General features: G+C 38.2%; 1 protein-coding gene across 18 annotated transcripts in view; it reads left to right on the top strand.

Moving 5' to 3' along the window:
- The window catches only part of DST (dystonin), a 315,509-nt gene that overhangs the window by 214,807 nt on the left and 76,432 nt on the right, over nucleotides 1-24,270 (top strand). For all 18 annotated transcript variants that reach the window (XM_075747388.1, XM_075747384.1, XM_075747380.1 and 15 more), the window contains 14 exons: nucleotides 1,523-2,068; nucleotides 4,481-4,657; nucleotides 7,352-7,475; nucleotides 9,373-9,581; nucleotides 9,857-10,174; nucleotides 10,352-10,518; nucleotides 11,081-11,237; nucleotides 11,499-11,625; nucleotides 13,672-13,734; nucleotides 14,715-14,950; nucleotides 16,568-16,697; nucleotides 18,287-18,486; nucleotides 19,910-20,405; nucleotides 21,342-22,816. In XM_075747388.1, the coding sequence (XP_075603503.1) occupies nucleotides 1,523-2,068; nucleotides 4,481-4,657; nucleotides 7,352-7,475; nucleotides 9,373-9,581; nucleotides 9,857-10,174; nucleotides 10,352-10,518; nucleotides 11,081-11,237; nucleotides 11,499-11,625; nucleotides 13,672-13,734; nucleotides 14,715-14,950; nucleotides 16,568-16,697; nucleotides 18,287-18,486; nucleotides 19,910-20,405; nucleotides 21,342-22,816 (4,425 nt within the window). The remainder of the gene's footprint in view (nucleotides 1-1,522; nucleotides 2,069-4,480; nucleotides 4,658-7,351; nucleotides 7,476-9,372; nucleotides 9,582-9,856; nucleotides 10,175-10,351; nucleotides 10,519-11,080; nucleotides 11,238-11,498; nucleotides 11,626-13,671; nucleotides 13,735-14,714; nucleotides 14,951-16,567; nucleotides 16,698-18,286; nucleotides 18,487-19,909; nucleotides 20,406-21,341; nucleotides 22,817-24,270) is intronic.

The raw sequence follows: 24,270 nt of genomic DNA, 5'->3' as shown, positions 1-24,270 counted from the left end.
AAATTTTATAGTGAGAAAATAATGCAGGTAAATAAAATGCAAAAAGCAGCAACATAAATTCATACCCTTTATGTGAATTCTTAAAAAAATCCTTGTAACAGCCAAATGATTCAACCCCCTGCAATTCCCTCTGAACACTGATTCCCAATATCTGCAAATAATAGTTTGCTGAAATGATAATCTTTATTCCCTGTAACTTTAACACATGGGCAAAGCACTACTTAAAGGCTTCAGAGGGATGAATTACACAAAACTACAGCACAGCATTTTACAAAAAGATTTTCCAGGGAAGATAATTGGAAGCATTTAAAACAATAAGAGCTCAGTTTTATGACTTTTGTTGACTTACAGTTGAGCAACCGAGAACTTTTAGGTGCGTTTTGATGGACATGTTAATGAAAATGATTATGCTGATGGCTGATACTATTTTGGATTTCCTTTCTTATTAGAAAAACCCAAACACCTAAGAAAATAAAATATTTTGGGTTTGTGTACATAATGTTTTTACTTCCACTTTTTTGACAGTTCTTTTCTGCATCTAATGCCCACTGTACTCATGGAAGAAAAGCATACCAGTCTATTTTACATAGCAATTTCACATGGGAATAGAGAACCTTCAAGAATGGAGATTTTTTGAAAGCATATATTTGAAATATGTTTTTTAATCGGCATACAGTTCTAGTTCCTATGGCTTACTGGTTTTTTTAATGAGATTGAAACAATTTACATGCATAGAATGCGTCTCTATTTTTAATGTCAAAAGGACCTGTTTTATGACCAAATATATTGGATAAGAATCACTGCTCTTGAAATTGAAACATGAAATTAAAATATTGGAGAATAATAATGTTTGTTCACTCAATCTAAGAAGAAAGTATCCGTCTTCTTTTTAATATTTGATGCTTTCACTCCTTTTGGTCTGTTTGTCTAAATTGTCTACAATGTATGTAACAGAAAATGGAACAGTTTTGATTTGGAAAGTTACCTACCTTTGAATGCTTTATTTGATAAATCCTATTTTGAGATAGGGTATTAAGAAAATTTTGACTACACTAAGCATGCTACCTTAAATGCTAAGTAATAAGCAAATAATTTTTGTTAGGAAAAAAAATGAAAGAGGTTTATAATGTCTAGTTTTACTATACAGAGTTGTCATCTAGAAGTACAGGGGAAGTGTTCATGTGATATATATATCTCCTAGTATTTCTGAGTTCCAGTGATATATGAAGACTCCCATTTGGCCATGGCATGTATATCTGGCTAAAATTACCATTGGATGTTTTGTAAAATTTTGAAACTGCATAGAAATGTGATGACCAGCAGTCACACTTTCCCTTAAATTACTCATGAAATGGTTTTTAATAAAAACTATGAAAATTAGAAAAGCTTTTTATCATTTTGATGGACTTTGTTTTACTCATTGTTTCTAAGCAGAATTCAGCAGAGATTTCAAGACAGTGATGGTCTAATGGAACCATCTGAGAAGGTGTTGCTCATAATTTATTTTATTTTTTTCTTGTAGGCTCAACATGAGAAAATTATTTCACAGCAGCAGGCTGTCATAATAGCAACTCAGTCTGCTCAGGCACTGCTTGAGAAACAAGGGCACTACCTTTCCCCTGAAGAAAAAGACAAGATGCAAAGGAACATGAAAGATCTGAAGGCTCAGTATGAGACTGCTTTAGCTGAATCGGAACGGAAAATGAAGTTGACTCATTCTTTAAGAGAAGAACTTGAGAAATTTGATGCAGACTATAGTGAATTTGAAACTTGGCTGCAGCAGGCAGAACAAGAACTTGACAATTTGGAGGCAGGTGCTTCTGACTTCAGTGGTATTATGGTCAAACTGAAAAGGCAGAAGAGTTTTTCAGAAGATGTTATATCTCACAAAGGTGACTTACGGTATATTACGATTTCTGGACAAAGAGTTTTAGATGCTGCAAGGTCATGTAGCAAAAGAGATGGTGTGAAGGTTGACAAAGATGGTATCGATACTTCAGCTACATATACTGAAGTGCAAAATAAATTGGATAGTGCTTCAGACCGTTTCAAATCTCTCTATACTAAGGTAAGTTTTATTTATACTGAGTAGGAAAGACAACTATAATTGATTTGGCAGTTTGTATAAAAAGGGGTTAGCTGATGAAACAAATACTGTAGGAAGTTGTAAATTCTTTGTTTCTTAAAGTTAGATAACAGAATAAGATGCTTTTCTAGAAGATCTGCTTTCCTCAAGTGCCAGACTATTTAAGGTCTGAATGCATGAAATTTTCTACCTTGTGTTATGAGGGAGAAGTTAGACCAGATTTCCTCATTGTTCTTTCCATCTTTAAACAGGCTTTTTGGGTTTATGACAGTACAGGGTGCCTGACTAACATTTTGGGATGGAAAGAAATTGTAATACTTTTAGATGGATAACATTTTTTTATATTCCTTGTGATATTTCCCACAACTGCTTACTTACTTGGCTTCCTACTCATACAATGAGTATAGAAAGAGACTGTGCCAAGATTAACAGTCAAAATTTCAGTTTGATTTGTATCCTGAAATAGTTTGTCCCAATGTGACCTTTGTTGTCAGCACTAGCCATGCAAGAACGTACTGATTTGAGTGTAGCAGTTCTTTTGCACTAGTCCGCTAAATAAACGTTTTATCCTTAACAATCTGAGGTTAGTCTCTAATGGGAAAAGAGCAGTGCAAAATCCTCCACGTACCTTGGAGAGGGAAGATGATTCAGCTCTCTGTGCCAGGTTCACGTATGGAATCTGTCTGGTAGGACGAGACAAACCTCACCAGCTGGTCTCACATGCCGACTCTCCAGCTTTCGAAAAACCAGCAAAGTGTCGTTCAATATTGATAGTATTCTGAAGTTGTAAACTTTTGAGATAATTATTAATGGAACCATTTAAGAGAGTTACTGTCTGTATGCTTTGACTGCCATTTCATAATTTTCTAAGATCATAGTTTCAGACTCCTTAGTAGAGCTTCAGTGTTCACTGATAGTGTTGGTCTGCAGCAGTTGCCATCTTTGAGAATTTTCACCACTTCAAGGTTTTCTTGCTCAGAAACATAAATTCTGTAGATTCATGGGTTTGATCACTTGATTACAAAACCAATGTAAACTCTGTTGAACAATTTGTGAAGAAGGCTTTCCATTTGCAGAAGCTAATTTTGATTTTCCTACGTAATTTATATGAACAGTGAAACAGTTGCTTTACCAGATTAGTTAGGCTGTTAATGTAAAGATTTCATTGCAAAATTTTTAGAGAGCTTATTTTTATGCGCATAAAAATCCTGTGCTAGCAGCTTGATTTCTGGTCTCAGATTAGTCAATGTGCCAAATTCTATCCTTTCCATATATACATTAAACACAGACATAATATTTATTTAAAATCAATATTTGACCATAAATATGCAGAGCAAAACCAACGGAAGTTAGACTTTTCTCATTAAATTGAGTCTTGTTAAGAACTTGAAGGACAGACTTTTAACAAGTGAGTTCTTCCACCATTTGTAAGTGGGATCTTCCAAGTTGTACATGGGCTCCTAGTAACCTTTTTGCCTTTTGTAAAAGCTTCTCGCTTTTAATAAATATTTATATTGCTTTTGTTTTTATGATACATATATATGTTTGCACACACACATATAAGTTTATAGGCTTATATGTTGAAGGAATCTTAGTCAGTTTTTCGTAAATTGTTTATGTAAATGAGTGCATTCTGTATTTGGCCACCAGATGGAGACCAAGTACCAAATGTGAATATTAAAATACAGTGTATGGAAGGTTCAGAACATAAATATTTAAAGTAACTGTTTAGAAATATTATGACTTGATATAATCAGATTTTGCATGTGAAACCATCTCCAAAAAGACTGAAAGGGTTCCACTCACCTTTTTACATGACAAATCACTGTATGCATCTTGGGGCATGCTAATATATAGGACTAATAGGATCTTGGTCAGATGATGTTCTTAAGTGACCAAAACAAAGCATATGTGCCATACGGAGCCATATCGCTATGGATTCGATAAAGCATTTATGAAAGCAATATTCTGCTGTCTGTATTTTAATTAACATATACATATCTTCTGTTTGTTAAAAAAATTTCTAGTTTCCACTGGCTACGTTTTTGGTGTCAGAGTGCTGATAAAGAATCTCGACATTGGCGGATCAAAAAGTCTTCCTAAAGCTTTTCCTATTTTAGTACAGTGGGTTAGATTCCAGTTTCCCACCTGCATTGGTGAATTGATCCTAAATCACAGTTGATCTGAAATCACGCTTGAGGAGCACATACTGGGAAGACCTGCGTAGCCTGTCCGTTTGTCATGCCTTAGTTCAGAAATCAATTAGAGTAGAATGATAACAAGAAAAAAATCATGCAGTCTTTCAGTAAGGAAAATATGACCTTGAAATTGGTATGAAATGCAGCACAGAGTTTAATGTCTGGGTATTTGCTTGTTTGTTTTCTACTGTTTTAGTGTAGCATCCTTGGAAATAACCTTAAAGACCTGGTGGATAAATACCAGCATTATGAAGATGCCTCATCTGGACTTTTGTCAGGTCTCCAGGCCTCCGAAATAGCTGTGAACAAACAACTGTCAGAGCCAATTGCAGTGGATCCCAAAAATCTCCAAAGACAACTAGAAGAAACCAAGGTGAAAAGCTTTAAACAGCAGAAGTACTTTTGTCCTAAAAGGAACTGCTTTGTATATGAAGAACAGGATAATCTAATATAATCCAAGCGGCTGCAGGCCAAATTCTTGCCTTGCACATGGGCATGCAACTTTTATAGTTCTCAAATTCAGCTGTCGAGAGTGTTCAGAGGGAAGAAAATGGGGACCAAGATACTGTTAGCAGTGGTGAAAGCAAGATGTATTTCATATCACTTAGCAAATGATAGGGTAAAATCAGGACAGTTTTTGAACTAAGAAAGGATTTAGTGATTACAGTTTGCTCTCAGAGTAAGGCTTGGGTCGGAGTTCCTGATGGCGAAGACCATTTGATGTTTGTGGTCTGCAACTCTTGCTTTTTTCTGTTCACATTTGTGCATTACTGTATTATAAAAGGGATCATACTGGATCAGCAGTGCAATGTGAGTAGCCTGTTTGCCTGCTCCAGTTGTATCAGGTACTATATGCCCTGCAGAGAGCAAATGTAACATATTTTATGCTGCACAGAAAAACGGTATTTTGCTTGGGTTTTTTGTTGTAGGATTTTTTGGGGGATTTTTCTGTTTTGTTTTTTGCCCACTGAGGGAGTAACTCACAACTTTATGTAAATCCTAGTAGAGGCAAGACGGGTTAGTGATGGAGCTTGTGAAGATAAAACTCCTGTTAGTTGTATAAAATGCAGGTTTACAGAAGGCTTTAGGAACCCAAGTATAAGGTGACTTACCTGAAATTTTATACAGACTCCTATATTTTCATAAACACATTCAATCATCTATACTATAATTAAAATGCAAGATTATTTATTTTTCAGCGAGCAAGGCTGTTGTTCAGGCATTTCCTCACTGTTTTGTCTGTGCTGTGTGGAATATCCATGCAGGTCTGATATGTTTGCTATTGACAAGTGATAGTCAATGGCTCTTGGAAAGTACGTGCTTTAACCATTTCCCTTACATCAGCCTGAGCAGTAGTTACATTTACCCCATGGTATCTTTCAAATCTGCCACTGGAATTGCCCAGTACTTTGGTGTGTGACGCATCAGAGGAAACAAATCACAGCAGTGTTCTAAGACAACAAAATTAAAAGTGTAAATTTTGAACTCCTAACAGTGGAACAATGTAGGTACATTTGTGCTTCTAGGCACTAGAAAAGTAGGAATAACACCAATTACAATTTGAAGCTTCATTTAAACTTTTTGTTCCTTATGCCAAAACAAATTATATCCTGCATAATGCCAATTTTCATGCAAGTAATACAAAAGGAGAGAGTACTGGGGCTCTTTTATTAAATGCCCACATGGATTACTTGCCACACAAAAGAGCACTCAATGAGTATGAGCTAGGAAGAAGGGAGAGGGTACAACATGTCAAAAGACTCAAAGGAAGAGAAAAAAGAGCAGGCTGAAGAAAGCAAGCCAATTAATGAAAGCAAAACAAAGAGTATTTCTGAAGAAGTCAGGTGTTGCAAGTTAAAGCTGTCCCTTGTAGCCAACACATGCAGCTGATAATCCAGCTAGACACAGACCTTGGCAGCATGGTGAGGCCTAATCTTTTTATGGGGATTAACTGTTCTTCAGAATATTATTCAGTGCCTCTGGCATCAGCTTGCTTGCTTTCTGTCAACATACAAGGTTTCCTGGTACATCTTCTTCTTTATTTTTTTTTCCCTCCAGAAGAAGAGTATATTTCTCTAGTGTAAGCAAAATTCCTCTTCAGGTCTATCTGAGATTTATTGTGTCAAGTGGGTCAGCAAGACATGCTATGTTCTGGCATACTGTTCTGCTCTGGACTCTGGATACCAGTGCTGAATGCACTGACATGACTTCTTTGTCCTGGCAGGGCAGATAGGAGGATTACCTTTTGAGTCATATGTTCATTGAGTTAGCGTGTATCAAAAAATAAATGAGAAGTCCCTTCATTTTGGACTTGTATAAATGTAAAGTGAATCAAAACAAAGATACATCATATACATTAGCACAGAGGCCTGAAATAATGTAAAGACTGTTCACCCTAAAGTACTTTTATGTAAAAAAGGCTTTATGAAAGCCAGTTTCAGAAGTTGATTCAGCCTTCCTGTCTTTTTCTGTTGACTCTGGCATGAGTCATGGCTGGGCTACTCTCTAAACCTGCGTTCCTTGGTTAGATGGACAAACCTTGGCTAAATTCAAAGATGCTGGCTCCACGAGGTTTCTAAACTGTGAAGGCGATAACATCTTGTTTCAAGCTATTCCTGTTTACACTATGGTATCAGCCTGATCCTTTATCAATACAACTGGTGGTGAATGTGTAACTACTGCTGCTGGCTGTATGTTTTTTCCACCTGAATTGTTCTCTGATGCTGAGTTGAAAAATATGTTTATCTTTCTTTTGGATAGTAATGAGTCTGTACAAGTGGTCTTTAAAAACAATTAATCAAAAGACACATTTTGAAGTTATATGCAAGAAATCAGTTGAGTCAGAGAAGTATTGTAAAACAGAAGATAAAAAAGATGGTGAATAAACAAGGGCCAGAAGATCAACAGCAGTCATAGCCACTGGTGAAGATTTTTCTTAAGGAGAGGTCACATATTGAGTTAGTTTATTCCCAGCACTAAGTTTAGATTGTATGGCATATCTCAAGCTTTGCATGTATAACTGTTAGCTGTACTGAAAAGCAAAACTGATAATTGTGGAATTTTACAGGTTCTTCAGGGACAAGTGTCTAACCACCAAATTGCTGTAGAAAAACTGAAAAAAGCTGCTGAAGTGTTATTGGATACAAGGGGAGAATTGACACCAGACAAAGATGAGATTCAGAAAACACTGGGTAAAATGTTCATTTTTCTTAATACCTCTTTTTATCACTTGCATCTGCATGCAGGTACCGGAAGAAACAAAATACAGAGTTTCCCCATTCTTGTGTCACTGTTCAAGTCCATGTTTTGTTGAGTCATAAGCTATTACGACACAGTAACTTCATTGTTGGTCTGTCTCCTACATTGATGCATATGCTTTTCACTTAAAAGCTGTCATTTTATTTTTTACATTTTTTTTTTCCAGAAATAGGGATTATGTTTAATTTCCATGTTACAGATGGGCATGTCAAACAGAGTTAGTGATTTGCTGAGGATCATAAATTCTCCAATGGGAAGGAGCATGTTTCCAAACAATGATTTGAAGTTTGCTTAGCCAAGGAAATATTTCCTTCTGACTTCAAGAGCTGTCTGTGATGAGTTGACCTTGGCTGGCTGCCAGATGCCCACCCAGCCACTCTCTCACTCCCCTGGCCCAACAGGACGGGGTTAGAAAATAAGATGGAAAAGCCCATGGATCGAGATAAAGACAGGGAGATCACTTACCAATTACTGTCATGGGCAAAACAGACTTGACTTGGGGAAAATTAAATTTCATTTATTGCCAAATAAAATAGATTTTGATAGTGAGTAACAAAGACAAAGCAACACCTTCCTCCCACCCCACTCTTTTTTCCAGGTTCACCATCGCTCCTTCCTTCCCAACTACATGCATCTCCTCCCTGCCAAACAGCGCAGGGTGGATTGGGACTGGGTGGTTGTGGTCAGTCCATAACAGCCCCCTCTCTGCCACTACTTCCTCCTCACGCTTTTCCCCTGCTGCAGCTCCCCTGTGTTCTCTCCATTGGCTGAAATCTTTCAGGATAATCTTGCTCCACTGTGACTCTCTATGGGCTGCACTTCCTTCAGGAAATACCCACCTCCTCTAGGATGGGGTCCTCCATGTGCTGCAGGGTGGTAATCTGCTCCAGTATAGTGCTCCACGGGCATGAGGGGAAGCTGTGCTCCAGCGCCTGAAGCACCTCTCCCCCCTCTTTCTTGTCTGACCTTGATGTCTGCAGGGCTGTTTTTCACACTTTCTTTTCCCTCACTTCTCGGTCTCAGGCAACATTTTCCCCTTTCTTAAATACATTTTCCGAGAGGCACCACCAGCTTGGCTGCAGGGCTTGGCTGTGCCCTGTGGTGGGTCAGTTGGAGCTGGCTGGAACTGGCTGTGTCTTCCCTGGGGCAGCCCTGGCCTCTCCTCACAGAGGCCAAGAAGCTTGCCACTACCAAAACCTTACCACCTACACCCACTACTCTTTCCTATCAGTTGTGAGAAGTAGCACAGCATGATATTCACCACTGTCCGAAGTTTGAAGACTCTCTATGTGTATCGCACAACTATCCCTTGCTGAAATCCCACTAGTAATTTGCAGAGCAACAAAATAAAACAACTGTGGGCTTGCCTCTTTGGAGTTGGTGATGAACGTCCATGGGAGGTACATGGAACTTCTAAATTTCCGAGGCTTATCCCAACAGTGTTGAATGTCTAATGAAGAACCACCTGGAAGAACCTTTCAGCTCTAACAGTAACATAAGAGACATAATTATAGAAGAGCTGTCTTAATACTCTGCTATTTTATCTCTTGGGAACAGTCAACAGCTGTCATAAGCTAGAGCTGCATGGGAACCAGCTTCTAGAAGCTGGGGAGTACAGCTGGAAGCTGTATCCTATGGGCTTCTGGGCTCTATTAGAAGATTTTGATCTTTGCTTGTGTGTTTTTACTGAAAAAAGCCGATGTTTTTGCTTCGTTCTTTGTTCTTTGTAGGCAATTTTTCACTCATACTTACCTGGTGAGAAATGGTAAAATGAGTTAAAAGCTTAGTTTGGCTAAGGGAAAAGATTGAAATATGTTTTCTCTTTATCAGATGATATTGTGGAGAGGTATGATAATTTATCCAAGTCTGTGAATGAAAGGAATGAGAAGCTCCAAATAACTCTGACACGATCCCTAAGTGTGCAGGATGGTTTGGATGAAATGCTGGATTGGATGGAAGGAGTTGAAAAGAGCCTTGAAGAACAAGATCAAGTGCCTTTGAATTCTGCTGCTATTCAGGATATTATTAGTAAAAGCATTGTAAGTAGCATTCTCTGAAAGAAGAAACATATGGTTTATAATTCAGATTTCAAGAAAGAATTAAAATTTTCATTTGGCACCTTTAATGGATTCAAAATATTTAATAAAGAGGACTGTTGCATGAAGTGAAACTGCACATAAGGATTTTTGTAGCTGAAATTGATAGATCTGCACTGATGGTCTAGCTGTACTGATTGGTAGCTTCATATGGTGGACCAGTTTCACTTCTTAAAATTTAGTTATAAGCAATACAAAGTAGTTCTTGCTTGTTTCAGATGCTAGAACAAGACATTGCGGGTCGCCAAAGCAGTATAAACACTATGAATGAAAAAGTGAAGAAGTTCACGGAAACAGCAGATCCATCCACTGCATCCACACTGCAAGCTAAAATGAGTGAACTTGCAGGACGGTTTTCTGAAGCAAGTAACAAGCATAAAGAGAAGCTTATGAAAATGGAGGAGTTGAAGACTAAAGTGGAGTTATTTGAAGGTCTGTCAGAAAAACTTCAGTCATTTCTAGATGAGAAAAACCAGGCGCTCAGTGAGACAGAGGCACCAAGAAAGGATGTTAGTGAAGTGTCTCAATATATGCAGGTACTGTACCATTCCATTTCTGTATATTGGGCATTTCTAGTCTAACTTTTCTCAGTGATTGAACAATAAATAAGGCATGCTTGTTTCCCAACTTTGGTTGGTTAGCTAAAACCAAGAATTTAATTTTGAACAAGTGATTGTAAAGTCTAACATGAAGAATGTAATCCTGTTTTGCAGGAAGCTAGTGTAGAATTGGCACAACATAAAAAGGATCTGGAAGTTTTGCAGCAGCTTCTTGAAGAACTTTCATCCCATGCTCTTCCTGGAGATAAAGCATTGGTATTAGAAAAAGTAAATGCTCTGTCAAAGAAATTCAGAGAGGTAGAGGAGACTGTAAAGGAAAAGTAAGTCAAATAATTAAAATGTTTCTGTGTTGCCTAATAATACAGTGTGAATGTTGTGATGACTGCTATCCTTGTGCCTGGAATCTCAAGGGATTGCAGTTAATTAGAGTAGAGAGGGGTTTTTATTAAAAACCAAAATGAGATTCGGTTTGGAAATGCCTCTGTAGCTAGTCGGTCTGGTTCAAGAGCTCTAATGTTGGCTGTAAAGACAAGTACCTCTTCTCAGATGTTGTGACATTTACAGGATCCTGTCAGTTCTAAGAAAACCCTCCTTCTCTCCTCCTCTGATAGAATATAAATTGCTGCTCTTGCAAATTGCTTTAGAGTACCTTTGGGAATCAGGCTGCAAAGGAAAACTGGAGACATTATTAGAGCTTCCATATAAGTTACCTGTACAGCAAGACTAGGTTTTCCACATTCTGCTCATATCCATAAAATTAGTTTTAGTGACTCTTTGAATTTAGGAATAGCAATGGCAGATTGATAATATTTGTTGGTTTAATTATCAGGAGGAGTACTGACATTCAGTGCTCAATTTCTTTTGTTGTCTTTAATTGTCTAGAGAAGAGGATGTATCATCTTGTCAGAAACAAATGGATACTTTTGAGCTCCTTGTAGAATCGTTGAAGGAATGGATAAAAGAGACGACAGAACGAATTCCAGCATCGCGACCCTCTCTGAATACAGAGGAATTAAAGAAGCCTTTGGAAGATACATTGGTAAGACACTGTAGATGAGAAGGGACATACAGCTGGAAGAAGTAGGGCATCATAACATAAAAGTCCAGACTTAAGGGGTAAGCAGTCACAGTAATTGGGACTAGGGAGCTTGCAGTCTACATTTACATTCCCATTTCCTTTGTATGTTTGGATATACTGAAGGGGATTCCCAAGTAGCAAGGTTATTCCTTTCTCTAAACTAAATCTTTCAAGTCTGAAAATAGTTTTGTAATGGACAAATTACTTTTTTTGTTAAACAAGAATTTAAAAGATGAATGGACATTAAAAGCACCTGAGCTGCAGAAAATGAATAACAGTGGAACATTGCTGTGTAACCTAATTACTGCCGTGACTTCTCCTGCCAAACTGAGAGCAGTTGCAAAATCAGGTATGCATTTGTATAATCAGGTAAGCCTAACATTTCAGGAGTTTTTAAAACCTTTAAGACAAAATTTAAGATATTTCACCTTTTTTTTTTAGCTTTCTGAATATTATGGCTTATGAGAAGTCTCTTAGCCATGTCTGTTCTAACCATTGTTTGCTGTGACTATCATTTAAACTGTCTAACTGCTGTAGTAATTCAGTACACGTTTTGATTGCTTTACACTGCCAAAATAGCATAAAAGCACTTTGATGTAAATGGTTAACAGGTCTTAAAGCTGTTACTTCAGTATATAATTCCCAGATAATGAACACTATCACAATTGCGTTCACCTCATCCCAGAAAAGTTCCGATAAGGAGAAACTGACTTACTCTGATTGGTGTTCAGTGCTTCACACATCCACCAAGTCTGCAAGTAGGACAAATACAAATCCTGCTTTTGCAAACACGGATGTACCTGCACACCTTTGCTGCCACAGAGAGACTGCTTTCCACAGGGCTGTTCTGTGTGATGCCAAACAAACACATAAAGGTTTGCAGAATCATAGAGTTTTTGTTAGAAGGGTGATAAGAACATTGTTTGTCTAAAAAGTGAGCCTAGGCAAACCTGCTCATGCCAATATGATAGCAAAATTAGCGCTAGTCAATATTTTAGTTGAAACAACAGCACAGGAGGGAATCAACTCCATCACCCAGCATGACTTCCCTGGGCCAAAACATGTTCCCAGTCTGGAGCTTCAGCTAAATCCTTTTTACTGGTAGTCTGATTTTAAAGACAGCAAATCTATTTCCGTGATTTTCTGTACTCCAGTATTTAAATGTTAATTTGTTTTACAGAAACCAGTGATTCTGCTAAGTAATATTCAAGCCATAGTTCAAGGCACATGGTACTGAGGGTGTTTTAAGCACATTTGCAGTCAGTTCTTGAATTTCTTTCCAGACCTAGTCAGTTCAAGTGTGTTGGCCTTCATTGGTCATCTGCAAAGGGAGGAAGGGGACTGCCAGAGGATACCTGTTTGGCAAGAGTAGAGCACTTTCTTTTTCACTTCTCTTTGTAGTAGCTGCCTCTGGTTTCATTCTTGTTTGAATTTTAAATAAAAATCTTTCAAAGAGCATTTTGGAAGCTTATATGGGATATTTGGGCTCTGTTCTTTGCCCCTTTCTCTACTCCTATGCAAGCAAATAGAAAAATAACTAAGTAGCATATAAGAGCCTCTGTAATCCTCCAGACTAGAGTATTCAACTCCTAGACAAGAGCTGTACTGTGTATCACTTAATCACAGTTATAAATATTGGAGTCCAGCTAATAGATTGTGAAGATTTACAAGGTTCTGGCTGGGGCCTGTGACTTCTCTTATCTGGTTTATTTTCTCTTGCCATCCTCCAGCTGCCACTAATGTGGTCCTCCCTGTCCAGCTGGTACTGTGGGATGGATGCATAGCCTTTTCCAAGGCAACCGTTAATCTTTCTCTGTTAATTGCTCATCTGGGAATACATATGTGCAGGAGAGGGGGAGGTGATTCTCCTTGCAGTTCTCTGTGGCTTGACCGCGTGCCCCAGCTCCGTGGTCTGACGGCATTTTACAAAGCCCATGTAGCCCTGGTTCCAGAGGCTTTGAAATTTTGGGGAGAGGAAGGAAGTGACATTAGCCATATGGATGTGAGTAGGTCTCACAGCCAGGGCATAGACCTTTGTCCACTACAGTCGTTTATTTAGCATAGTGCTGTGAGTGGTAGAACTGCTTATACATCACGCATATTTGCATACTTATATGTGCATCCATGTGCACACCCACCTGCTATGCACATGCTGTGTATATGTGGTACCACTTATGGTACCAGCTGGCTGGAGCAGCTTAAAATGTAAAACAACCTTAAAATATATAAAGCAGTTTAAATAAAATATTTGCTATTACAATGTTAGCATTCAGGTACTTCTTAAAGTTATAACGAGAGCTACGTATCGTGCTATTTTGAAGAGGAAATGCAGTGTTGGAGTTTTGGTGGGAAAAGGCCCAGATAAGCATAGCATGTGGTCTCTCTTGATCCACAGGTGGCACAATGTTAAATGGTGAAGGAGGAGCTCCAGGAACTCAGGATTTCCTGAAAAATAAAGGTCAGTAAAAATTTCAGGATGTGATAAAGAAACGCACTTGCCAATTGCTGTTAAATATGTAAGTATTTCTAAAATGTTGTATGTAAATCTGCTTGTAGCAGTCACTACTAGACTGAAAGTTCATATCACCATCACGTAAGGAAACTATACTGACTAGGACATGATACTAAAATTAATTTTAAAAATACCTACCTTCAATATTTGCTTTGAAGACAGATCAAATCTAGCTGTGTTTTCTGAATCAGTAAGTACTTCTATAAACATATACATGGATAGCTATTTTAATATAACACATGGCTTTTGAGAAAATCCTAACATGCATGTATGTGGCTTGAAACTCAGCAGCATTCACAACATGCACATACACAAACATGCATATACAAAGACACCCACTTTACACATATTTGTATCACTGTACGTGACCAAGCCCTTTTTCAGAAACAAAGGAACTTACATAGGCACTTTATATGTGCTTGTGGATAGCCGCTTACCACGTCCCGAGTCTGCAGCATCTCTTCTCCTAAAACTAAAGTCTGCCTGCTGTGCTCTCTCAGCAATAAAACACATTTATAATGGTACATGAATGTGAGCAAAATATTATTGCAGTAATGTTAGGCTGCCATATAAGTAACTGAACTGTAGTCCAGTATGTTCAACTTTTTGTCATGGAATTGTTGCTTAAAATATTAAAATAACACTGGGTAGAAAGATTATGAGGTATTTGTGTACCTGTGTGTATTAAAGTAATAATTTCTGTGAAATGAGAAGCTCTTGTAAATAGAAACTTACACTAGGCCATTCAGATGTAGTGTTACCACGTTCAGAGTGAACTGGAAATAACACTTAACACATTCAGTAATTATTTGGGGGACTACTAGCTATTGTAACTCAGGGTACTGTTTAGAAGATCTTGAAGTGTAAGTATTGTGTAAAGGACTTGTAACCTCTAACATAGTCTTTGTGCATCTCTCCTTTTACAGAACTGACAACTGTTCAACAAGCCATGTCTGACGTGAATCACAGTTACGAAGATTTGGGAGTTTTATTGAAGGAAAAGATTTCGGAACTAGAAAGCATGCTTTCAAAAATGCAGAATATTCAGGAAGAGTCAACCTCAATGATGCAGTGGTTGCAAAAAATGGACAAAACTGCATCAGATTGGGAAGCTGCTCCAACTGATAGTGAAGCGGTTAAAACCCAAGTTGAGCAACATAAGGTACTTTATGCCTTCATAAAATACTCTTTCTTGCAGTTATTGGGCAAATTCTTTTTGAACAACCAATATCTCAGCCTAGCTTAATATTGCAGAGAGTATTTAAATGATCCTAGTAAGCATGCCAGTCAGGCTTAGAGCAGATCTGGCACACTGTGTCAGTGGAGTACAAGGAGCACTGCATCAGAGAGGAGTTGTGCAGGTCAGAAAATAATTATTTTGGTGGCCAGTTTAAATAGGTGAGGCTGTATTGATTATGCAGAACATACTGGATTGCTTGTAAGATCTGAAGGTCTGTATCTATCTGAAAGCTGTTTCTGCAGCTGCTGGTTCACTGACACTCCACAGACCCTCCTGGTTTCTGCAGCTGCAGGGGCTTATGCCTGTTCAAGGCAGTGTTTCTCTTCAGCAGCCATGTCATGCCTGTTAAGTTATATAGCTGCACAACAGTCTCCTCCCTGCTTTTACATTGATATGAGAAAACCACTGAAACAGCAGTAAGCTTCTGTCCTGTTTCAGCATTGGAGATGTACGCTTCTCTAGCAATGAAGGACAATATTTACACATGTAAAGGTTCATCTATAAAGGGTAGTGTAATGGGTAGGGAAAATTCTTTCGTTGCCTGTGATGTGGATAAACAAGGACAGACTTTGATTCAACTGAGGTACTTCTTTTATATTTGGCAGGTCACCCTTAAAAATTAACCTGAACAGCTACTAACTTTCCTTAGACTCAGATAACATTCAGTCCTAAAACTCAGACTAAATGTAGAAGAAAACTAGCTCCTTATTTTTTAACAGAGAATGTGCAAAGCTAACATGACCATCTTACCCCCAATGTAGTAATAGAAGAGTATTCACAGCTAGGTGGAAAACTGAGCGAGTCCTCAGGCAAGAGTCATCCTGATGCAGTTGGACCTTTTACTAAAAGTTTTAAATCAAGCACAGGTTTGTTCAGTGTTTATTTTAGTGGGGTTTGGATAATTAAAAGGCAGCTCCACAGGGCAGGCTTTGTTACTTAAGAATATTCATGTAAGAGCCTTTTTCCAGGCATAAGGACTGTTCAGTTCTGTCTGTAAGAATGAATTAGGAATTTCTGGGGCATCTCAGTCTCCTGCTAGGTCTACACTTTAAGCTATGGTGCTCTTTAAACTATAGTTCTAGATGATCTACAAGAAGCAGTCTGTCTGTGATAGCAGGACTGTGATAGAGATAAATGAGGCTACACTGCACTCTTCTCTGTTGGTGCTACCTGGGTTATTTCTGCTGCGAACTGTATTGTGCGTTAGTTTGCCTTCTGTACAAGAATGGATTCCAAGTGTATGTGAATATGATGGCACCTAGTGGATTTATTTATCTGAATTCTTCTAGTTCTGTCACTTGTTCAAATTAAACAATAATTATTATTAAGATAGTTTAAATGTCAGGTTATCTCCTCAAAAAAATTGACCAGCAACAAATGCCATTATGAAGTGTTTTGAGATTCGTAGCAGAAAAGTAGCGTGTAAGTGCTAGATACTTGTTGTTTATCTTCATGCTTGGCATCTCAGTATTATGGACTTCAAACTTTACCATTCTTCTTTAGTCTCATATTTATTTATTCAATCACTTGAATTTCCAGCTTTTTGAAACTGAATTAAAGGAAAGTGCAAATAAAGTGCAAGAACTAAAAGACAAAGTGACAGAGCTGTTGGAGAAGAACCCCGACTCTCCTGAGGCACCCAAGTGGAGACAAATGTTGGATAAAATAGGTACTTCAGTACAGCTGCATTATAGCTCAGACTGATGTAGAAGTTGTTTTATTATAAGCTTTTTTTAATATATTAGCAATCACTAGTATTTTTAATATCTTGCTCCCTCCTACCCCTTACATTCTGTGGAAGTAAGTCCCTTTACAGGAGTGTAGATCTGGAGTAATTCCACTGATGTCCATGGGCTTTGAATTTGTATCAGTGGAATTGGGAGCGGCTACAACCAGACTCTGTTTGAGAGGGCTTTATCTTTTTCAAACAGTGTATGGCTAAAACTTGACTGGTCAGTTATTGCTCCAGATAAATATGCTGCTGTTCTTCTTACAAAATATAACAAATCAAGTTAATTGTAATTTCATGGAAAGAACAGTTTGAATTGTTGGTAATGCTTTTCTGCATGCTTTTTTCCCATGCACTAGTGCTTTTGTCATTTTGTGGTTTTGGTGGCTTTTTGCCACTTTCTAAAAGTGACTCCATAAATTTTGCCAAAAAAAATGGAAATGACCATGTTTGGACAATAGATTTTGAGATACTGCAATGCATAATTTTCATGAGCTTTTAAAAATTCTTCTTAGGTTTGTCATATTTTAAATAAATCATAAGTCAATCTTGTGTCATACTGATAGGCATTTCTATAGCTGTACCAATAATTTTAAAGCTGAGATTTTTTCCGCTCTGTCCTGCTTGTAAGTAAAACTCTGAAAAGTTTAAGTAGCAGGTAAGGTCTCCAGGAGGACTTGAGTAATGCTGAAAGGGAATTAATACAGAACAAGCAGAGGTCAAAGACAGTGAAGTGGTAAAAGAAACGGAAAAAACATAGATGAAATTCAGGGACAAGGAGAGTTAGAAAAATATCAGAGCTGAATAAGCAAGCACTGACAGTATCACAGAGGGAAGGGGGAAGTTACAAAACTGCAAGATTCAATGGCTGCTCTGGAAGCCACTTGCTACAAGTGGAAGAGACCACAGATTGGCCCAGGTGTGAACCTAAGCTCACACAGCACTTTTGAAATACCCATGTACAGAAGTATTCTCACTGCCTGTCATTAGGTAGCTGGTTGAGATGTTTAAATGAGGCACTTAATCTCCACAGGCTCCTAATACAGACATTTGAAAGGAGTGAGCTCCTTCAGAGGGCTGTTCAGAGTAGAAGCCTAAATTAGGGCTTCTGCTCACCCTTGGAAAGGAATCTGTTTCTTTTTATGGAATAAGCAATAAGATTTGTCTATCTAAATCAGGCACCTAAGTTATAACTGAGTACAGCCCTTTGGCTTTTATGTCATTTGAGACCAAAGCCTGAATTTGGTGGCGTTTCACTTAGTAATATTCCAATCCAATTTTATTATCCGTTGTATATTCATTGCTCTCAAAATTCCGCACGTGGCTGTGCTAAACTGCAGACCATCATCCAAGTGTATATGGATCTGACTGTTAAAAGATGTATTTGCCGAGTCACTGCAATAAGGCATCTGGAGTTAATCAGCAAGAAGCCTTATTAGAGAGCTCTGTTTATGTTTCATATAAAGTCTGCTGTCTGACAACCCATCTGCTAGGACATGCATGCAATATGTTAACGTTATCATTGTTAGATTCCAAATGGAAAGAGCTCAATCAAGTTACGTCTGAGAGACAACAAAAACTGGAGGAGTCTTCAAATTACCTGACCCAGTTCCAGACAGCAGAAGCTCAGTTAAAGCACTGGCTTGTAGAAAAGGAGCTGATGGTCAGTGTGCTGGGACCGCTGTCAATTGATCCTAATATGCTGAATACACAAAAGCAACAGGTTCAGGTGAGTCATGCCAACATGCATTATTGATTTAACTTTTTTTTTTTTTTGCTATTAGCAAAGTACTATTTTGCATTTAGATAGAGTACAGCACAGTTGGTATGAACTATTACGTTTATCAGCAAATATCAGCGTCATACTTGACTACAGTAATTACAAGAAAAAATTATCATAAGAGTGAAGAGAGATCAGAACAGCTAAAGGAAGAAAATATTGAGGAGATACTGATCCTCTGATACATTTTTGTGTTTTCACCATACTGTGGTTTCTCTGTAGTCGAATGTAAATGTTCCTTTGAAGTTTTATTAATTTGAGTATATATGTAACATTTTATGGTTAGTCCTCATATACAGCCTATGCTGTAGAACTAGCTTTTTGAGATTTTATTCACTTGACTGTGCTAGTAGCTATAAAAACAGGAAGGTAAGTGAAATGCAGTACTGTGAATAGATATGGAGGCAAGAGTGTGAAAGAAGAAAAAGTATAATGAAAAAGTAGAGTAGTTTACTTACAGAAATACAGCAAACTGCAGACAGAAGAAACGTTAAATCAGACGAAATTGCAGAAACTAGAAATTTTCATTTCAAACATTTCTGTTGCTGCCAGTTATTTTAAACTGTGATGAGAAATAACATTTTTATTTTGCAAAAATATTATTAAAGCTGGCATATCAATATTGATTAAAATGAAGTGTTTAAAACTATGTTCTAATACTATGTGAAAATGAGTTTATACCGGTTTTTAAGTGCTTCAGAAATCTAGACAGCTGGCATAAGACTATCATGTATCACTTAACAGTCCTTAAAAGTTAAACTTAATTGACTTAAAAAGAAAGGGTTTGCAATGTTCTCTGAAGTAAAACCATGATATTTGTCCCTTCTTCTGCAAGCACTATGACTTACTGTAAAAAAAAATAAAATATGGGGAACCAGTGATGTAAAGTTTACAGGTACAGGTCTTACAGTACACGTTCAGTCATTTTGTGAATTAACCAAATATTTTCTGTGCTATAATGGTACATTGCAATATGTCAGAATTACACCTTCTTTGAAGTTCTACATTAAGGTAAATATCGAAACTGTCTAGGAAAGAAGACACTGCTTGAAATGAAACAGCGATTATTTTACTTGGTACGGTTCCTTAATTACTGTAGTATTAACAGAATTCATTGTTTACTTGTATCTGCTGACTGAATTTCTATTAGATAATGTGTAAATCAACCTCATTTTTTCTGGTTCTTTGATGTAGACGCTTGGAAACAACACAGTTTATGTGTAGGAGATGCAATTATTTCACTGACTTTTAAACACAGAGATTGATTACTCAATAAGAGAGCTTAGCTACAACAAATTCTACTTGAGTTTTGTCAGAAGCACTTTGCTTCTTTTTTTCATGAGGTAAATGCATTTTAAAATTTTCTTCCCAGATTCTGCTCAAAGAGTTTGACACCAGAAAGCCACAATATGAGCAGTTAACTATGGCTGGTGAAGGGATTCTGAAGAGACCTGGTGAACATCCACCCTCCCATGAAATTGTAAAAGAGCAACTGGCAGCTGTGGCACAAAAATGGGACAGTCTAACTGGCCAGCTGAGGAACAGATGTGACCGAATTGAGCAAGCCATTGTGAAAAGCACAGAGTATCAAAGTCTACTCAGAAGTCTGTCTGATAAGCTAAATGCCTTGGATAGCAAACTAAGCAGCAGCCTGGTTGTGAGTACACAACCTGATGCTGTGAAACAACAACTGGAAATTGCTAGAGAAATGAAGGAGGAAATAGAACAGGAAATGAAGAATATAAATGCAGCTCAAGCTCTTTGTGAAGAGCTGTCGACACTGGTTGGAGAAGAGTATCTGAAAGCAGAACTTATGAGACAGTTAGATGGCATCTTAAAATCGTTTAAGGATATTGAGCAAAAATCAGGTTAGTATTTATTTAAAGAAAAATAGTAACTAAGGCATAAAGTAAAGCATATAGCCTCATTTGTCTTTATAGAGGTGTTGAGTGAGCTAAGCCTTAGGCCATCTCTCTATCCAGTGCGACCCCCAAGCATTTGTACGTTAGAATTTAGAAGAGTCTCCATACCTTGGAAAGGTAAAAACAATACTTGGGATCTCTAGCAAAGAGTTTGGGAGAAGATCTGAAGCACAATAGCAGGGCTGCTTTTCTCATCACTTCCTTCAGGTGCATCTTCACTGAATTAGAATACCAGAAGAGGATGCTGTTCATTGAGCTACGTAACGGCATAGGTGTAGAATGTAAACCAAAATTGTCATTTTTAGGCAAGCACAAGTTAATGGCTGTGGTAATTGTATAATACTGCTTGTGGCAGAAGAGGGGCGGTAATCTGCAGCCTTCCCTTACCCTGTGAACAACAGAATTGAGCAAGTAATACACTGCGGTTCTCCCTAAGAGGCTCAGTTTTAGCTTTTTAATTTCCTCTGGTCACGAGGAACTTCAGAGTATCTCCCCAAGAAGACATATTGCCAGCAGGCCATGACTTTGACACTGCTAGGCTAGATTACTTAATACTCCCTGTGCTTACACTTCATAATACCATGAAACACGACTGCGTTTTTTACCCCTGAAATCTGCCTGAGTGGGATTCATGCAGACACAGATTGGCTAAGCTCACCTCATTTGAGTCCTGTCCAAATGCCTTCACTGCTCTGCTGTAGTACAGACACAAGTCTGTGTCCCTTGTGAGAAACACTGTTGACTTGGTTGTCTTCCAGTTGAACACCACATACTAAGGACCAGCTTTAATGGTGACTCATAAAAGAATCAATATTATTATTTCTTCACTTGAATGCTAAGAGGTTCTGATAATGAACCCGTGTGCTGTCCTCTCTTTTGTAGATAACCATGTTCAGCAGCTTCAGTTGGCATATGCTGCTTCTCATCAGTTCCAGCAAATGTCTAAGGACTTTCAGGCCTGGCTAGGCAAAAAGAAAGAAGAGCTGAACCAGGCTCGTCCTGTGTCAGCCAAACTTGATGCCTTGCAATCACTAATTGAAGAACAGAAAGATTTTAAGAAGACCATGACCGATCAGGTTAGTTCATACGAAAGAATTGTTGCAGAAGGAGAAAGTATCTTACAGAAGACTCAAGGAGCTGACAAAGCAGCATTACAATCCCAAATCGCCACACTCAGAAGTAACTGGGATGAAATGAATAAGCAGGTAAAAGAAAGGCAAGATAAATTAACAGATTGTCTGGAGAAAGCTGTCAAATACAAGCAGCATGTAGAAAATCTGCAGCCGTGGATAGAAAAATGCCAAAGCAACCTGTCTGAATTAAAAGTTGGCATAAACCCTGTTGAAATAGAGAATTCTATTGTTCAGGTGAGGGCCTGGCAGAAGGACCTGGATAAACACCATGGGATGGTGGAGCTCTTAAATAATACTGCTGAAAGTTTGCTCAGCGCAAGTCAAACAGATAAAGAAATTATTCAGGAAGAAACTAAGGTGCTGAATCAGAAAGTGAATGTGGTCACAGAACAATTACATAAGAAGAGAGAGTGCTTGGAAAATACAGCACAAAGGCTGAAAGAGTTTCAAGAATCATCCAGGGAAACTGAAAAACAGCTTAGAATTGCCAAAGAGCATCTGGAAGCTCACGACTCGCTTGGACCTCAGTCATTCAGTAACAAACACCTGACAATGATGCAGGCCCAGCAGAAAGCCTTGCAGGCTTTAAAGCCTCATGTTGATTTAGCAAAAAAGGTTGCCCAAGACCTGGTGGTAGAAGCTTCTGATTCAGCTGGTGTTTCTGACCTTTTGCTCCAAGCCGAATCTTTGGAGCGAGAATACACTGCAGTGAACCGGCAGGTTGAAGATAGGTGCTCCTTCTTAGAGACAAAACTTCAGGGAATCGGCCATTTCCAAAACAGCATCCGAGAGATGTTCTCTCAGTTTGCAGAGTTTGATGATGAACTTGATAGCATGGCTCCTGTGGGGAGAGATCTCGAGGTGCTGCAATCACAGAGAGAGGACATAAAACGTTTCCTGAAAAAGCTGGAGGATCTTATAATGAATAATGAAAATGCTAATAAAAACTGTAAAATGATGCTAGCCACAGAAGCAGAAGCTTCTCCTGATCTTGTTGGTATAAAAAGAGACTTGGAAGCTTTAAATAAACAGTGCAACAAGCTACTAGACAGAGCAAAAGCCAGGGAAGATCAAGTGGAGAGTACTATTAGCCGTGTTGAGGAGTTTTACAGTAAGCTAAAAGAATTTTCCAGTCTGCTTGGGAGAGCTGAAGAACATGAAGAGTCACAAGGTCCTGTTGGAATGGAAACAGAGGCTATTAATCAGCAGCTGAATACATTCAAGGTAGGAAGATTTCTTTCTTACTACTATAAAGTGTTTTACCACAATGCAGTTTTATTAAATATCATTGTGAAAGGGACTGGTTAAGTGCAGACCTTGGAGGAGTCTTGTTTCACAGCAGTCAGTTCTACTTGTATGCTTTTTATGTGTTTTAAATAGGATATCTTCTCGTGCTCCAGAGCAGCTTTCCTTTGCTACGGCTTGGCAGACATTGATAGCTTTGCATCCCAGCTTCACAGTTCCTGCACCCCAGTTCCCTCCTCACCTCTCTTCACTATCTTGTTTCCTTAGGCAATCTATCTACCTCATCTGCTTTTGAGAACTGTGTATTGTCTCTACTCTGATGTCCCTGTATTAAACAAACTTTCTTCTTCACTGTGGTGTGAGTTTTAAACTCCAGTGGTCACATACCAGCCCATACTCACTTTGCTCCTCTGAGTAGTTTAGGTTTTTTCACATGGGTGTAGGCATCAGCAAATGTAGGTTTAAGACCTTACCTTTTGCCATTTTCTGTTCTGACACACTGGACAGTTTTACCTCACTGAATCCTACCCTTACCTAGAAACATCCTAGTAAAAAGAAATTAGGTAAAATAACCCCACTTTTATATCGGGTGTTTATCATAGCACCCTTATCCAAAATGCACTTTGGAGCTTCTGTGCATAGCTTTGTTAACATGCCAGTTAGCAATCCTTGTCCAGCTCAAAACACTGCATTGCAGTGATAGTGGGTGTAAATTGTGCTTCGGTGCTGAAATGAAGCACCGATATTTGCTTGTTTTAGGTTACAATAAATGAATTTCCAGTGCTTGCTGGAAAGATTTATAAATCCTACAGATGTAAGCAGTGTTTGAAAAAGATCATAAATCTCCTGATGGCTGTATAGTAGCACTGAATATTCTGAGCTGCTTTGGTTTCATTTCAGTCTAATACCGCTTCAGACATTTGTATGACTTGTACATTAGTTCACAGTTAATCATGAAAACAAACCTTCATAACAGGATTTGATAAACCATGCTGTTAAAAAGATGACCTTGGGAAAAAGTCATTACAGGCTTGGCCCAACAGAGGGTGCATTTCGCTTGTTTAAACTAAAGGAAAACTAAAACTGAAAACTAATCTGGGAATTTTGGATGCAAGTTACTGTGAGTTTTGGTGATCTTTCAGAATGCATAAATAGAGACAAAAATCTTGAACAAATAGTTACATTATGAGGAGATTCCATTAGACTGGGAGGATTAAAATTGTATGCCAGTCTGTCCTAACAAGTCTATCTCAATTTAAAAGAGAAACAAATGGCTTTTCTTTGTATATGGTTAGTAAAACATTTTGGATATTGGAAAATAGTAAAAGCTCCTGCTGTGATTGCTCTTGCTTACACTGACTGTACAGGATTTCAGTTGTAGCCAATTTGTGATCTCTGATTTAACCACGTTCCTTGTGTTTTCAAACATTAGG

Source organism: Balearica regulorum, chromosome 3, assembly GCF_011004875.1.
Source record: "Balearica regulorum gibbericeps isolate bBalReg1 chromosome 3, bBalReg1.pri, whole genome shotgun sequence".
Lineage (NCBI taxonomy): Eukaryota > Metazoa > Chordata > Aves > Gruiformes > Gruidae > Balearica > Balearica regulorum.
Note: the sequence above shows the minus strand (reverse complement) of the source record. Positions and strands in the feature narration are given on the sequence as shown.